Here is a 17,826-nt window from a genome sequence, read left to right on the forward strand (position 1 = left end):
AAATCAATCAATCTAATATAGCAGAAAATTTTAAAAGAAAATTTTAAAAGAAATTGATAAGTTTGTGATATTAATGATAAAAGTAAAATATTTTCCATCTCTTATCAAATCTAAATATTTATGATACTGATATTTTAAAAATTGATTCAAATTGATTAAAAAATTGTAAAGTAAGATTTATTCGTAAATGCAAGAATTGTATCTATATTATTTCAATATGCATGATTTATTTGAAAACATATAAATATCTTGAAAAATATTTTCGGAGAATATTTGGAAGAAAATATTTGGAAAAAAATCATCAGGATATCTATTAACTTATTATTAAAACAATATTTTAATTTTCAAATTGAAATCTATTAAATAATTATTTCAAAATATTTTCTATTAGATAAATGCATTTTTTATCCAGATATTAAGTTATAACGTAAAGCATTTATATAATTCTATATATAATTTTATACAATGTTAATTTATACACGTATAATTATACAAATTAATATTTTAAACTTATGATGTAACTTATGATGTAACTTATAATGTATGATTATATGTACGATATGATTATATGTATGAATATAATGTATGATTATATAAACTTATGATACATTATGAAGAAATTAGAGAATATCAAATAAAATTAGACAAAGTGAAATATTATTTATTCACATATTCAAATCAAAATATTTAAATATTAGATATTAAATCTATTTAATTTGAAATATATATTATATTTAAAGATACGCATCATTTTATAAGTTATAAATTTTGTATTTTCAAAATGTGATTATCTAATATAATCATTAATAAGTAACCGTTTCCTTGTAACAAAAAAAATAAAAATGAATAAATTGTCCATAAATCTCACGAAATCCAAAATCATTCGAAGTGATTTGATAAAATGAGAAGATATATTTAGAATAATATCGCTATTCAGCATATTATATTTCTATTTCATTATCTCGTTTCAGAATAAAATCGACACGAATAGACTATACGTATACATATATACACATATACATATATATATATATATTCGATCCATAAGTAAGTCGTCAGTTAGTGAATATCTACGGTTAAAACAAGTTTTTTTTCGATCTCTAAAGACGATTCTTATTCTTCTTCAATCTGCTTTCCACGTAAGATCTAATATTCATTCTTTTTAATTATAAAATTATTGTTCTACAGTCATTCAAGATATTCAAATGCAATTGTGACATTTGTTATATTACGTTATATCATATATTTATGATCCTTTTTCAAAGTTTCCTATGTATATTATGTGACACAAAAGTATGCCAGTGAAATCTATCAAATATCGTTTATATTTTGCAGCAAATCAATTGTTCGAATAGCTATTGACGCAGAGAAAGTGAAAAAATGTATATTAATTTGGAAATTCTTTGTGGAATAGTGATAACGCTTATCGCGTTTTATTGCTATTTAACGATGAATAACAATTTTTGGAAAAGTCGTGGAATACCTGGGCCAAAACCCGTGCTGGGATTCGGCAATATGAAAACAGTAATATTTGGGAAGGAATCGATCTCACAATTTCTCACAAGGGTATATAACGAATATAAGAACGAGCCGATGATTGGAATATTTTCAAAAAGGACACCTCTTTTAATTATCAAAGATGTAGATCTTATAAAAACTATCTTGATCAAAGAATTCCCCAAATTTGCGAATCGAGGATTATTTTCAATTTTCTCAGTAAGTATACAAACGAAATATAAAAATAATACGACCTATTTTCTTACACGATTATAAAACCGGCAAATAAATTAAGTAACATTTCTTCAATTTCAATTTATCACAATTTCACTTATCGCAATAGGAAATATCTAGCTATTATGAATCAACACTTTTTTTTACCTATTTATGTAATAAAGAATCTGAATTATTCTATTTTCGTAAATTTTAAACGGTGAATTTTCCATTTATCACATCTCACTTTTTAATTATTACACTTATTATTCATACAATTATAATTTATAAAATATTTTAAATCTTATCCTAAATAAAAAAAAGATGACTAAATAAACGAATAAATAACATTTTAATCTTTTTTTTCAATATATGTTCGATCGTTATAGCGAGATCCATTGACTCATCATCTGTTCAATTTAGAGGTTGAGAGATGGAGGCCGTTGAGAACACAATTTACGCCGTTATTTACTTCCAGTAAACTTAAAGGAATGTTCTCCTTGATTCTCGAGTGCTCGAACCAATTGGAAAGTTACATGGACACGTTGATAAAGAAAGGAGAGCCCATCGATGTGAGAGAAGTTTCAGCCAGATTCACCACCGATGTCATTGGAAGTTGCGCTTTTGGGATAGAGATGAACTCCCTTTCGGAAAAAGAGAGCATATTTCGTCGACTCGGCAAATTAATCTTCATCACGAATTTGCGAAAGATATTAAGCATTAGGATACAAGATATGTTGCCACGGCTGTACAATTTATTCCTTTATGTATTCCCCCGAGACGAGAAAACGAAAATCATCATGAAACTCATGACCGAGACGATGGAGTACAGAAAAGAGAACAATGTTTTCAGGCCTGATTTTATAAATATGCTGTTAGATCTCAAGAAACATCCGGAAAAGATTGATATTGGTTAGTATACGTAATATTAGTAGTTGTTTATAATTATAATTATATCGTAAAATCTTGAAAGTAAATTTTTACGTTGTCTTTTTTTGCGCTTCATTTGCGCGTTTTATAAAATTGTGCATAACGCGACGAATTTTCTTTCTTTTCAGAGTTAACGGACGATTTATTAGCAGCGCAAATTTTCATTTTCTTCACGGCCGGGTTCGAAACTTCTTCGTCAACGATTAGCAATGCCCTTTACGAATTAGCTTTGAATCCCGATATCCAGGAGAAGCTGCGAAGAGAAATCAAAGAATTCGAAGTGAGAAATAATGGAGAGTGGAGTTGTGAAAGCGTAAAGGAAATGGAATACTTGGAAAAAGTTTTTCAAGGTGAGGAGCTGCTGCGATATTTCGATCGAGATTATTCGAGATTTAAATATAAGAAGAAACATCTCGATTTTTAATTTTTCGAAACGAAATACGATTTTTACGCCAACTTTTACTGCAGAAACTCTGAGAAAATATCCAGTCTTGCCGTTTTTGAACAGAAAGTTGATAAGCGATTACACCTTCGAAAATAATAAAATAACAATTCCCAAAGATTTAAAGATCTGGATACCGATCTATGGAATTCACCACGATCCAGATATATATCCAGATCCAGAAAAATTCGATCCTGAAAGATTCTCGAAGGAGGAGATAATGAAAAGACATCCTATGCATTTTTTACCTTTTGGACACGGACCAAGAAATTGCATTGGTATGTGACAAAAATTAATTGTTTGATCACAAACAAAATGACTCATTTTGCGACAATTTCCATAAAGTTTTTTCCCCCCTGCAACGCGACAAACGTGAAAAAAATTTGCAAATTTTTTTTTACTCATACTTTATCGAATAAATGAATAGATAAATTTAATAGTTGTTAATCAAGCATGCGAGAAAAATATGATTATTAATTTAAAAAAAATGTCATTTTCAAATTAGCATTAGGCTAAATAAATAAATATATAAAATTGATATATGTACAAGAATATTTATTAAGCTATAAATAATTCCTTCAACGATAAAATGATAATATATATCATTTTTATCTTATGCAATTTTGCGATTGTTGTCATTTGATAAAATACCGTGATATCTTTGTTCTGTTTTCATATTGTTGTACAAATATCGTTAAAATCTTGTTAACATCGCAATAAATCGCGATTTATACAAAAGTGAATATATTAAGTAGTTTCTTATATATTTTTCAATATATTTAACTCTAATATTCGATTTCCAGGTGCACGATTTGCGGTATACCAAACAAAGATTGGATTAATAAAGATTCTTCGTAATTTCAAAGTCCACGTTTGCAATAAAACGTTAATTCCTTACAAAGTTAATCCGTTTACATCTCTTTTAATACCAATAACTGGTTTATACTTGAATGTTGTTAAATTGGAAAATTAATATCGTTTTTTTATTTTTTTTTAAATTTATTAATAATTTATTTTATAATTACGTATAATTATATGAATGTGTAATTACGTATATCTAAATCTTATAAATGTTTATTCGGAAGAATTTTTTAATTTGTATACATTGAATATGATGATAAGAAATCGTTTAATTATGAACATAGTACATAATATTGATATAATTTAAATTATCTTGTAATATATCTCATATATCAACACAATATAACGTTATTTCCAAATTATGTTTCGCTTCGAAGAGACTTTTTTTTTAAGAAATGACAAAATTAATCAAATTCGCATATAACGTTATGCTTACTCTTATTTTTAAAATATTAACAAGTAACAATGGCTCTTGGAAAATATTTATTAGTTTGCAATTAATTTACGGTTAATAAAAAAAAAAATGATAATTTTTCTTATCTCTGAAATTCGTGAATTGGCAGTCTATGATTTGATATTTTTCAACATTGTTCTTTAATAATAAGTATCTTTGATAAAAAATCATAAAGTCATCGACCAAACTATCCATCTGAATGATAACAAATATACATACAATTACATACAATTAATGATAACATATTTAATTATATATCTTATAATCATTATGAATGAACAATTATCGCAATTCGCTATCACATGAGATTGTTATTATCATGTGAAATTAACTTATCAAATGTATATAATTAATATACACAAATTCGGATATATTCTATATGCATACATATATTTTATTGGAAAAATATTTTAAAGGATTATAATATTTTAAAAAGAATTTATAAGAAATATTTATTACGTATTTTATATTATAGTTTATGGATAAATAATTTATCGATGAATAAATATATAATTTACTTGAACTTGTAACGCGAAGAATCATAAAAAATATTATTTGAGTGAAGAAAAATTAAAATAACCAGTAATAATGTTAAATACATGTATCAAATTTTTTGTATAATATAATTCAAAATTATTAAAATTAGTCATAAAATGAATTCGCAAAATATGATAATATATTGTAATTATAATAAATTTTATTTTCATTTTAATATTTTTTACTCAATTAAAAATCAAAATTTAAATTTATACGAATTTTTATCGTAATAGTTAAAAACATTAACGATAATAATTTTGATTCGTCATCATTGGTATCTAGTACATAAAGTATGTTCGTTTTGCCAATTATTAACTAGTCACTATTGTTTCGACAGCTTTTATTTAAACAGATATAAAGAAGTCATCATAGTTTTAATGTGCAGTCAAATAAACGAAATTCATAAAATATTCATAATTAAAAGAAGAAAATAAAAAATTCTTAAAAGTTAATTTTGTAATCATGATTTAAATTACAAAAAATAATTCTCTCAAAAAAAGATTCTCCATCTCATTTTCTAATCAGAAATATCAAATATCTGGTTATGACACGTTATTAAAAATATTATATAATAAAATTGAATAAAATTGAACGAAATTATTTAAATTAAGTGATATTTGATTAATTTTGCCAATTCACAGAAGATAGTGAATTAATTCTTCTTATCGCATACAATACAAAATCGAAAAAATGTATATTAGTTTAGAAATTTTTTGTGGAATAGTGATAGCATTTATTGCGTTTTACTACTATTTAACAATTAATAATAATTTTTGGAAACATCGTGGAATATCTGGACCAGAACCCCTGTTGGGATTTGGCAATATGAAAACGGTAATATTAGGAGAAGAATCGATATCAGAATTTCTCACAAAGATGTATCATAAATACAAGAACGAATCTATGGTTGGAATATTTAGACTAAGAACACCTGCTTTAATCATCAAAGATCCAGATATCATAAAAACTGTCTTGATTAAAGACTTTTCAAAATTCATGAATAGAGGATTATTGCCAATTATCTCAGTAAGTAGAAAAATAATACTGTATATAATTTCAAGATAATAATAAATAAATAAAGTGATATTTATTTTCTTTTACAACTTGTGCTATGTTTAATATTTTATTCAACTAAGTAATTAAAAAAAAAAAAAGAAGTAAATCGAAAACGAAATCTAATATAATTAATTATTCTTTATCTATGCGACATATTTTAAAATTATTTTGACATAACTTTTTACTTTATACTTTTCACTTTTCATAAATGATATCTATTCAATTTTTACAACAATTCTACAGTCTATACAAACAACGTCATACATATTTTTTAATAATTTCTAATAACAAAGTGAATAAATAATGAATAATTCTAGAAGATATAACAGACTATAAAAAAAATAAATTTTAAATAAATAATATTTGAATTTTTTCACGTGTTTAATGAATATAGACAGAACCAATATCCCATCACCTTTTCGCGTTAGAGGCAGAAAGATGGCAACCATTAAGAAAACATCTTACATCAGGATTTACAAGTAACAAACTTAAAGGAATGTTCTATTTGATTCACGAATGTTCTAAGCAACTCGTAAACTATTTGGATATCTTGGTAAGGAAAGAAGAACCTGTCAATGTGCGAGAAGTTGCCGCCAGATTTACCACAGATGTCATTGGAAGTTGTGGTTTTGGCGTAGATATGAACTCATTGTCAGAAAAAGAAAGCGAATTTCGACGACTTGGAAAAAGTATCTTTAACACAAATTTGCAGAAAATAATAATAGATAGAATTAGAGAATTGACGCCACAGGTGTACAACTTTCTCCTTTATATAGTGCCATTAGATCGAATATCGCCAAAAATTCTAAAACTAACGAAGGAGACAATAAAATATAGAAAAAAGTATGATATCTTTAGGCCTGATTTTATGAACGTAATATTAGAACTTGAGAAACATGCAGAAAGAATTAACTTTGGTTAGTATAGACTTATTATACAAAAATAATATAGAATTTGTAAAAAAAAAATATTCACATAATTTACTCTTTTTTTCTTTCAATGTTAAAAAAGTTGTGTTATGTTGGCCTTGCTATAGATAAATATATATAAATATATATATATATATATATATATATATATATATATATAGAGAGAGAGAGAGAGAGAGATAAAATGACCATTAACTTTAGTTGTTTCTTAAAAAATAATTGTTGAAAATAATATTTTTGTATTAACTAATATATATATGTAGTAATATATACTATAATATATAGTACTAAGTATATAGTACTATTATAATGCTAATATATTAATTTTGAAATTAAATTTGTATGGTAACATTTTTATATAATAAAATAGTAGGATTTTGTTTTCTTGTAAACATATTATTGCACGCTACATACAAAAATTAATATACTATTCATTTTCTATTTTTATAGAAATAACAAATGAATTATTAGCGGCGCAAGTATTTATTTTTTTCACGGCTGGCTTTGAAACTTCTTCAACATTGATAAGCAATGCTCTTTACGAACTTGCTTTGAATCCTAATATTCAGCATAAATTACGAGAGGAGATTAAAGAATTTGAATCGAAAAATGATGAAGAATGGAAATATGAAACCATTAAAAAAATGGACTATTTGGAAAAAGTAATTCAAGGTAAATAATTTCTTCAAATGTAATTTTTTTACTTTTCCAAATGAATGTTCAAATTTTAATTTGTTGATGTACTTGAAACTTTTATTTACATTTTATTATCTCTATTCTGAGAATTAATACATTCATGTTAATGTGGAAAAAGAAATTTTGCAAAATCGAAAAAGATGAAATACAAAAATTGTTAACTTCTTTATCATGATGTAAACATAAATTGTTTAATAAATATGTTTGATTAACAATATTAGATGAACATTTCTATATATCAACTTTTGATTACTACATCTTCAAAGTATCTCAATAATATATTAATACTTTAAATAATAATTCTTACACTGATTTTAATTCTTCTTCTGTTTATAGAAACTTTAAGAAAATACCCATCTGTGCCATTTTTGAATAGAGAATTAATTGACGATTATACTTTCGAAAGTAATAAAGTGACAATTCCAAAAGGGTTAAAAATATGGATACCCACTTACGCCATTCACAACGATCCAGATATTTATCCAGATCCAGAAAAATTTGATCCTGAAAGATTTTCAGAGGATAAGATAAAACAAAGACATCCTATGCATTTCTTACCTTTTGGACACGGACCAAGAAATTGCATTGGTACGTAACAAAATTTGGTGCAACAAAAATTTAAAATCAAAGATAATGTAGAAGAAAAATAATAATAATAATACGATATTAATTGGAATTTTGTTTTAGGTATACGATTTGCCGAATATCAAACAAAAATTGGATTGATAAATATTCTTCGTAATTTCAAGCTTGATGTTTGCGATAAAACGTTAATTCCTTATAAACTTCATCCACGTGGATTAATTTTAATTCCTTTTACAGATTTATATTTGAAGATAACTAAATTGATGAATTAATAATTTCTCTTTATTAATTTAAATTCTCATTATTTAGTATAAAATGTGTTTTGAACAAGAATTTATTGAGAAGAGTAGAAATAATATATACAATAATATATATAAAACATATATACAACATATAACATATGTAACATTACAATTATTTTTTATGATTTATTTATAGTGTTATCTATTTTCAATTTTGAAGTTATTTTTTCTTAAATTTTATTCATCAGCGCTTCATAAAAACATTCACTATGATACCAAAAATATTTTATTACTTAAATGAGAGTCTATTTTCTGTATTTACAATTAGAGTATACATTGATTTATACAAATAGATAAAAAGTCAAATAAAAATTGAAGAATTAATGTCTATTTAATATGTCTAAGAATTAATGTCTTTTAATATTTTCTCAATAATATGGTAAAACAGAAAAAAAATTAAAAATTATTAGAAGTATCATTAGAGTTTCATTAAAAATGTCTGCCGTTTCCAAAAGATAGCGCTGATGATCAATTCTTATTTTAACTATTTTTTTTTCTCTTGTTTATTTGGTTTGGCTTGTTAGAGATGAAAATTTTTTAATTTTTATAATATTCTTCATTTTTTCTCTCTTTCTGCATACATGTTTTTATTCTATGACCGTATAAATACAGGATATCAAAGAATTTCATTCTTTTTCCTGCAATGTAATGAAACTGCAATATATTTTAACTTTCAATGTAAAAAATATAAAGATTACATTTTTATCTATGCTAAATTATAGAATTTTTATGTATAATATAACCTGATATAGAATAAATGTTTTAACGCAATATATATATATATCTGATGATTTGTATTAAAAATTTTATTGAAAATAAAGACAGCAGAATATTGTTTTCAATTTTTCTGTCTCTTTTTTTAAAAATGTAAATAAATTATTTGCAAAACTTGAATTTAAATATTACCATTTTATATAATCAAATATGTATGTATGGATTTACAAAATATTTACTCAAAGATTTATTCAAATATTTAATATATAAAATAATTTTATATATTGATTATATGTTGAATATAATAATAGATTGTAAAAATTAAATATTATATATTAATAATAATAATTTAATATGCCCTAATATAGTCAATATTATTTATTAATACATATTACATGCCAGAAATTATGTTCCGTTTCCAAAAAAAATGTTTTCTATTTTTTTAAAAAGTACCAAAATTATTAACAATTTTTACATATTTATATAGCTAATCGTTGAATCAACGATTTTAACAATGATTTTCTTATCAGATATTAATAAGCAAATATTAAATGATAATAAGTCTATTCGAAATCATCCACTTTCAGATACAACTAATCTAATATAATATTTAAGTTATGAAATATTTATAAATATAGGGATTAGAAAAAAATCATTTTGTATGCATTCTGCAATTCATTATAATTAATATAAAAATAATAATTTATCTTATTCTAAAATCCTGAAGTCTAATGATTGGATAATGGCTTAATGAAAAAGATAAAATCATCCATCATGTTTGAATAGTACTAAATATTAATGTACATTGTATATTTCACTTATACAAATATTATAAATAAATAATTATCACATTTTATTATTAGCATCAGAGATTATTATATACGAGATATAAATAATATAATAAAATTTATATAATAATGCATAGTTCGAATGTTTTACATATATATTTTACAGGTATATTTTACACATATTTTAAGCATTTTTAATAATAATAGATTTCTTCATAGATAAAAGTAGTAAAAGATAAATATAATTTATTTAAATTATTGTGCAATAAATCACGAGAAAAATATTTTTAAATAAATAAATATTGAAAATTATAAACAATAATAATATTGGATATATACAATAAGTACATGTTTTTTGTATATATAATTCAAAAATTACTGAATTATTAGCGACATAATTTATTGATATTAATTCACAAGGTATAGTATTTAACATAATTATAATAAGTTTATATATTTTTATGATACATTACATTTAACTAAAAATATTAATAATCAAATTTTGTCAAATATATTTATAACTTAAAAAAAAAATTCTGATGATAAAAATTCTAATAATAATTCATTATGTCTGCTTAGTATATAAAATACATTTTAAGATTAATAGTATCAGTCCAACAAATTCAATAACGTTGTTTAAACAGCTCTTGTTTGAAAAAATATAAAGAAACAATTAGTTTTAGTGTATTTTCAAATAATTCATAAAATAATTTTTATAATAAATAATAAATTTTTATAAGTTATTTAATAACGATTTAAATATAAATTTAAATTTAAATAAACCTAATGACAAAAAAATTACAAAAAAAATTCGAATATTCTTTATTTCGTTTTTTATAAAATTAAAAAATTTTATTACACTTTATAACATTTTATAACATTTTTTAAAATACTAATAGTTTTGACAACAAAATTATTTAAATTAACTAATATTTAATTAAATTATATTGCTAATTTAAAAAAAAAAAAAATTCTTTGCATAATATACAAAATATATATTAGTTTAGAAATTTTTTGTGGAATAGTGATAGCATTTATTGCGTTTTACTACTATTTAACAATTAATAATAATTTTTGGAAACATCGTGGAATATCTGGACCAGAACCCACATTGGGATTTGGCAATATGAAAAAGGTAATATTAGGAGAGGAATCGATATCAGAATTTCTCACAAAGCTGTATCATGAATACAAGAACGAATCTATGATTGGAATATTTAAACTAAGAACATTAATTATCAATTAATTATCAAAGATCCAGATCTCATAAAAACTGTCTTGATTAAAGACTTTCAAAATTCATGAATAGAGGATTATTGCCAATTATCTCAGTAAGTAGAAAAATAATACTGTATATAATTTCAAGATAATAATAAATAAATAAAGTGATATTTATTTTCTTTTACAACTTGTGCTATGTTTAATATTTTATTCAAATAAGTATTTAAAAAAAAAAAAAAAGAAGTAAATCGAAAACGAAATCTAGTATAATTAATCATTCTTTATTTATGTGACATATTTTAAAACTATTTTGACATAACTTTTCACTTTTTATAAATGATATCTATTTAATTTTTACAATAATTCTACAGTCTATACAAAAAATGTTATACATATTTTTTAGTAAGTAACTATACCATATAAGTAAAAATAACAAAGTGAATAAATAATGAATAATTCTAGAATAATTCTAATAAATAAATAAATAATAATTAAATAAATAATGAATAATTCTAGAAGATATAACAGACTATAAAAAAAATAAATTCTAAATAAATAATATTTGAATTTTTTCACGTGTTTAATGACTATAGATAGAATCAATATCCCATCACCTTTTCGCGTTAGAGGCAGAAAGATGGCAACCATTAAGAAAATATTTTACATTAGGAAATATTTTACAAGTAACAAACTTAAAGGAATATTTTTTCTATTTGATTCACGAATGTTCTAAGAAACTCGTAAACTATTTGGATATCTTAGTAAGGAAAGAAGAACTTGTCAATGTGCGAGAAGTTGCCGCCAGATTTACCATAGATGTCGTTGGAAGTTGTGGTTTTGGCATAGATATGAATTCATTGTCAGAAAAAGAAAGCAAATTTCGACGACTTGGAAAAAGTATCTTTAACACAAATTTGCAGAAAATAATAATAGATACAATTAGAGAATTGACGCCACAAGTGTACAACTTTCTCCTTTATATAATGCCATTAGATCGAATATCGCCAAAAATTCTAAAACTAACGAAGGAGACAATAGAATATAGAAAAAAGTATGATATATTTAGACCAGATTTTATGAATGTAATATTAGAACTTGAGAAACATCCAGAAAGAATTAACTTCCGTTAGTATAGATTTACTATACAAAAATAATATAGAATTTGTAAAAAAAAATATTCACATAATTTTCCGATGCTCTTTCTTTCTTTTAATATTTGTTGTTAAAAAAATTACATTATTATGTTGGGCCCTTGCTATAGTTAAATATAAAATGAGAGAGAGAGAGAGAGAGAGAGAGAGAGAGAGAGAGAGAGAGAGAGAGAGAGAGAGAGAGAGAGAGAGATAAAATGACCATTAACTTCAATTGTTTCTTAGAAAATAATTGTTGAAAATAATATTTTTGTATTAACTGCTAATATATAATATATGTAGAATATATAGTATCAATATAGATACTAACTGTTAATATGTTTATTTTGAAATTAAATTTGAATTTTTATATAATAAAATAGGATTTTATTTTCTTGTAAGCATATTATTGCACGCTACATACAAAAATTAATTACGCTATTCATTTTCTATTTTTATCGAAATAACAAATGAATTATTAGCGGCGCAAGTATTTATTTTTTTCGCGGCTGCCTTTGAAACTTCTTCAACATTGATAAGCAATGTTCTTTACGAACTTGCTTTGAATCCTAATATTCAGTATAAATTACGAAAGGAGATTAAAGAATTTGAATCGAAAAATGATGAAGAATGGAAATATGAAACCATTAAAAAATTGGACTATTTGGAAAAATTTTACAGATTTACATTTGAAGATAACTAAATTGATAAATTAATAATTTCTCTTTATTAATTTAAATTCTCATTATTTAGTATAAAATGTGTTTTGAACAAGAATTTATTGAGAAGAGTAGAAATAATATATACAATAATATATATAAAACATATATACAACATATAACGTCATAGCATATCAGCGCTTCGTAAAAACATTTGCTATGATACCAAAAATATTTTATCATTTAAATGAGATTCTATTTTCTGTATTTACAATTAGAATTATACAATATTTTAAAATGGAAATATGATCAAGATATAAAATAATATATGCATAATAATGTTCTTCTGTAATATTATATATTTGATTATAATAATTATTGTATATATATAACAATATAAATTTAAATTATGTCACAGTGTACGTTATTTTATATTAATATATAACATTGCACGTAAATTATTTCGTTTTCAAAAATAAAAATGTTTTTTATTTTTTTTAAAAAATGTCAAAATTAATCAATTTCTACATATATTAGATGACATCAGATATTAATAAGCAAATGTCAAATAATAATAAAACCTGTTCCAAGTAATCCACTTTCAGATACAAATTGCCCGACATTTTAACCTCAATTTTGAAATATTAACAAATGCAACATTTAGAAAAAATAGCGTTTCATATTCTACAATTTATTGTGATTAATGTAAAAATGACAATTTATCTTATCTTTGAAAATTATGAAGTGGTTGCCTCTGATTGGATCGCTTAATATTATACTTTACTGAGATAGATAAAATTATCCTTCATGTTTGAATAGTACTGAATATTCACATATATTGATATTTTATGAATAAACAATTATGATATTGTATTATTAGCATCAGAAATTATTATATACAAGATATAAATAATATAATAAAATTTATATAATAATGCATTAGTTCGAATACATGTTCTACGTATATATTTCATATATATATTTTATTGTATTGAAAAGCATTTTTAATAATAGCTCTGTTAATAATGACATAAAACTAGCAAAAAATAAATATAATTTATATAAGTCGAAAATTATAAGCAATAATATAATAAAATTATAAACGTTGGAAGTATATATTCTTCAAATTCTTTGTAATATAATTCAAGAATTATTGAAATTATTTATATATATAATTCATCGATGAATTCACAAAATATGTATTATATGTATATTGTAATTACAATAAGTTTATGCATTTTATCATACTATTTTCAAATCTTATTAAAGATTCAAGATCAATATTCATACATTCCATATCTTCTTCATATTATCGTAACATTTGAAAATGAATTTGAACAAATTTGACTTATTATCATTTATCAAATACATAAAATACGTTCGATAATTAATATAACGTCAGTCTTAGTGCGACGTTGTTTGTGAACAAAGAAACATTTGTTGTGAATAAAAAAATAATAAAAGTTTAATATACCAAATAAAATTTATATTAATTAATATGCAAAATGAAAAACATTTAAGAATTACTTTTGTAGCAGCTATGATTTTAAAAGGTTACAAAAAATAAAAGAATATTCTCCATTTTAATATTCTTCCGTATATAATATCAAAAAAATTTATAATTAATCACTTATTATTCAAAATATCGACAAAATTTCGATAACAGCATTGAAAAAAATTATTCCAATTAATTTGTAGAAAGTGACAAATTAATACTTCGCATCGCATAATATACAAAATCCAAAAAAATGTATATTAGTTTAGAAATTTTTTGTGGAATAGTGATAGTATTTATTTGGTTTTACTACTATTTAACAATTAATAATAATTTTTGGAAACATCGTGGAATATCTGGACCAGAACCCACGTTGGGATTTGGCAATATGAAAAAGGTAATATTAGGAGAGGAATCGATATCAGAATTTCTCACAAAGCTGTATCATGAATACAAAAACGAATCTATGATTGGAATATTTAAAGTAAGAACACCTCAATTAATTATCAAAGATCCAGATCTCATAAAAACTATTTTGATTAAAGATTTCTCTAAAATCATGAATCGAGGATTATTGCCAATAGTCTCGGTAAGTAAAGGAAAAATAATACACAGTTTCAAGATAATAATAAATAAATAAAGTAATATATTTATTCTTTCTTACATTATTTCTGCTATGTTTGATATTTTATTCGAGTAAGTAATTAAAAAAAGAAAAAAAAAATAGAAAACGAAAAGTTTAGTATAAATTAATACATAACACATTTTTTATCTATATGCGACATATTTTAATTACTCCTTATGATAACTCTCCATTTTCATACATGATATCTTATCAATTTTTACAACTATTCTATGGTACAAATGAAGAACATATCTTATTTCTAACTAAAAATAACAAAGTGAATAAACAATAAATAATTATTGAAAATATAACAAAAAATATTTTAAATAAATAATATTATGTGTTTTATATATGTGTTCAACGTTTCAGGGAGAACCAATATCTCAACATCTCTTCAACATAGAGGCAGAAAGATGGCGACCATTAAGAATTCATCTTACACCAGTATTCACTGCCAATAAACTCAAAGGAATGTTTTCCTTGATTCTTGAGTGTTCTGTGCATTTCGTAAATTACGTGGATAGCTTAGTAAAAAAGGGAGAACCTGTCAATGTGCGAGAAGTTGCCGCCAGATTTACCACAGATGTCGTTGGAAGCTGTGGTTTTGGCGTAGACATGAACTCACTGTCGGAAAAAGAGAGCGAATTTCGACGGGTTGGAAAATCTGTTTTCGCTACAGATTACGCAAGAATAATAAAACATAGAATCAGAGAGTTTATGCCGCAACTATACAACTATATTCTTTATTTATGCTCGAGAGACGAAATGGCGGAAAAAATTATAAAACTAACGAGAGAAACATTGGAATACAGAGAGAAGAACAATCTGTTTAGACCCGATTTTATGAACATACTTTTAGATCTTAAGAAACATCCAGAAAAGATTGGCCTTGGTTAGTTAGTACAGATTTATCACGCGGAAGAAAAAGTTTTTAAAAAAAAGTTCATAATTCTGGTATCTTTTTTTAAATATTTATTCTACAGATTTTATTTCAAGTTAACTTATTGTCCCTGCTTAAATACGAAAAAAAAAGGAAAAGGAAAAAAAAAATAAAGTTATTAATTGACTTTGTTTTACAAAGTTATTTAAATATTTTATTTTTAAAGATATAATTGCTCAAAATTTAGCTAATCGCATACACTTAACTTAACTGAACTACTAAAATAAATCATAATAATCTTAAATGGAAAGGACTTTTATCTGAAAGAAAAGATACTACTCTTTGTTTATAATAATTATTCTGTATTCGAAAATTAATATATTATCCATTTCTCTACTCTTTTTTATCCTATTTTAGAAGTAACAAATGAATTCTTGGCGGCACAAGCATTTATTTTCTTCACTGCCGGTTTCGAGACTTCGTCATCAACGATTAGCAATGCTCTTTATGAATTAGCTTTGAATCCTGATATTCAGGACAAGTTACGAAAAGAAATCAAAGAATTCGCAGCAAAAAATGACGGGGAATGGAGATACGAAACCATAAAGGAAATGGAATATTTGGGAAAAGTTTTTCAAGGTCAATATTGAATAGCTTCTTTCAAATTTTAATTTCTAACTTTCAAATCAAGATTTAAATTTTGTTCCTTCGTGTGCATAATTATTTTCATTTATATTTCACTTTATAGCAAGTGTTAATATTTGCTAGACAAGAATTTGAAGAGCCAATTCTAGATATGATAGAAGACATTTTATGTCTTCATCTTACCAAATTAATGTACTTCAAAAATATTAGTGTCTCACTAATATATTAATATTTTGATTAATTATCCATAATTTACACTCCTCTTTTGCTCCTATTTTTATATTTACAGAAACTCTAAGAAAATATCCATCTTTGCCATTTTTGAATAGAGAATTAATTGAAGATTATACTTTCGAAAGTAATAAAGTGACAATTCCAAAAGGGTTAAAAATATGGATACCCACTTACGCCATTCACAACGATCCAGATATTTATCCAGATCCAGAAAAATTTGATCCTGAAAGATTTTCAGAGGATAAGATAAAACAAAGACATCCTATGCATTTCTTACCTTTTGGACACGGACCAAGAAATTGCATTGGTACGTAACAAAATTTGGTGCAACAAAAAGTTAAAATCAAAGATAATATAAAAAAAAAATAACGATAACAATACGATATTAATTTTATTCCAGGTGCACGATTTGCTATATATCAAACGAAAATTGGATTGATAAATATTCTTCGTAATTTCAAGCTTGATGTTTGCGACAAAACGTTAATTCCTTATAAACTTCATCCACGTGCGTTACTTTTAATTCCTTTTACGGATTTATATTTGAAGATAACTAGATTGACGGATTAACGATTTCTCTTTTTAATTTAAATTTTATTATTATTTGGCATAAAATGCTTTCACGATAAAAATATGTAGTAATAAAGATGATATATTCAACAATGTAAATAAAACTTATATAAAACTATATAATATAATAATTATATTGTGGTTTATTAACCATTTATTTAAAATTATCTATTTTCATTTTTGAGAGTATTTTTTCTAAAATTTTACCTATATTATCGTTTCTCAAAAATAGTAATGAAATTATATTGTTTAAGATAAATTTTTTAACTTAATAAAATTATTAAGTTAATGTCTGTTGTCATTTTTTATTATATCTTGTTAAAAAATAAGGCTCAATTTTTTAAACTATAATTAAAAAAATAT

At 23.7% G+C, this 17,826-nt stretch overlaps 2 protein-coding genes across 2 annotated transcripts; both read left to right on the forward strand.

Annotated features, from left to right (window-relative positions):
• Positions 1–980: 980 nt before the first annotated feature.
• On the forward strand, positions 981–4,305 carry LOC108003999 (probable cytochrome P450 6a14). The gene is made up of 6 exons (XM_017066601.3): positions 981–1,139; positions 1,336–1,716; positions 2,100–2,622; positions 2,769–2,990; positions 3,109–3,360; positions 3,886–4,305. The coding sequence occupies exons 2-6, from the start codon at positions 1,381–1,383 to the stop codon at positions 4,053–4,055; spliced, it is 1,503 nt and encodes a 500-aa protein (XP_016922090.2). The 5' UTR covers positions 981–1,139; positions 1,336–1,380; the 3' UTR covers positions 4,056–4,305.
• A 928-nt stretch (positions 4,306–5,233) lies between these two features.
• LOC108004000 (uncharacterized) lies at positions 5,234–17,594 on the forward strand. The gene is made up of 10 exons (XM_062084001.1): positions 5,234–5,960; positions 6,385–6,907; positions 7,370–7,591; positions 7,952–8,203; positions 8,303–8,466; positions 14,745–15,098; positions 15,504–16,026; positions 16,432–16,653; positions 16,949–17,200; positions 17,294–17,594. Exons 1-10 carry the CDS (start codon positions 5,625–5,627, stop codon positions 17,461–17,463), a joined length of 3,018 nt encoding a protein of 1,005 aa, XP_061939985.1. The 5' UTR covers positions 5,234–5,624; the 3' UTR covers positions 17,464–17,594.
• Positions 17,595–17,826: the final 232 nt, after the last annotated feature.

The sequence above is a fragment of the Apis cerana genome, linkage group LG13 (genome assembly GCF_029169275.1).
Source record: "Apis cerana isolate GH-2021 linkage group LG13, AcerK_1.0, whole genome shotgun sequence".
In the NCBI taxonomy this organism is placed as follows: Eukaryota; Metazoa; Arthropoda; class Insecta; order Hymenoptera; family Apidae; genus Apis; species Apis cerana.

What these genes read in the sequence shown, in the direction of transcription:
- LOC108003999 (XM_017066601.3), top strand. Translation starts at nt 1,381, where the DNA reads ATGTATATTAATTTGGAAATTCTTTGTGGAATAGTGATAACGCTTATC. An exon ending in GATTATTTTCAATTTTCTCA is followed by an intron (nt 1,717 to 2,099) that starts GTAAGTATACAA and finishes CGATCGTTATAG; the next exon opens with CGAGATCCATTGACTCATCA. An exon ending in CGGACCAAGAAATTGCATTG is followed by an intron (nt 3,361 to 3,885) that starts GTATGTGACAAA and finishes TTCGATTTCCAG; the next exon opens with GTGCACGATTTGCGGTATAC.
- LOC108004000 (XM_062084001.1), top strand. Translation starts at nt 5,625, where the DNA reads ATGTATATTAGTTTAGAAATTTTTTGTGGAATAGTGATAGCATTTATT. An exon ending in TGCAGAAAGAATTAACTTTG is followed by an intron (nt 6,908 to 7,369) that starts GTTAGTATAGAC and finishes CTATTTTTATAG; the next exon opens with AAATAACAAATGAATTATTA. An exon ending in TTTGGAAAAAGTAATTCAAG is followed by an intron (nt 7,592 to 7,951) that starts GTAAATAATTTC and finishes TTCTGTTTATAG; the next exon opens with AAACTTTAAGAAAATACCCA.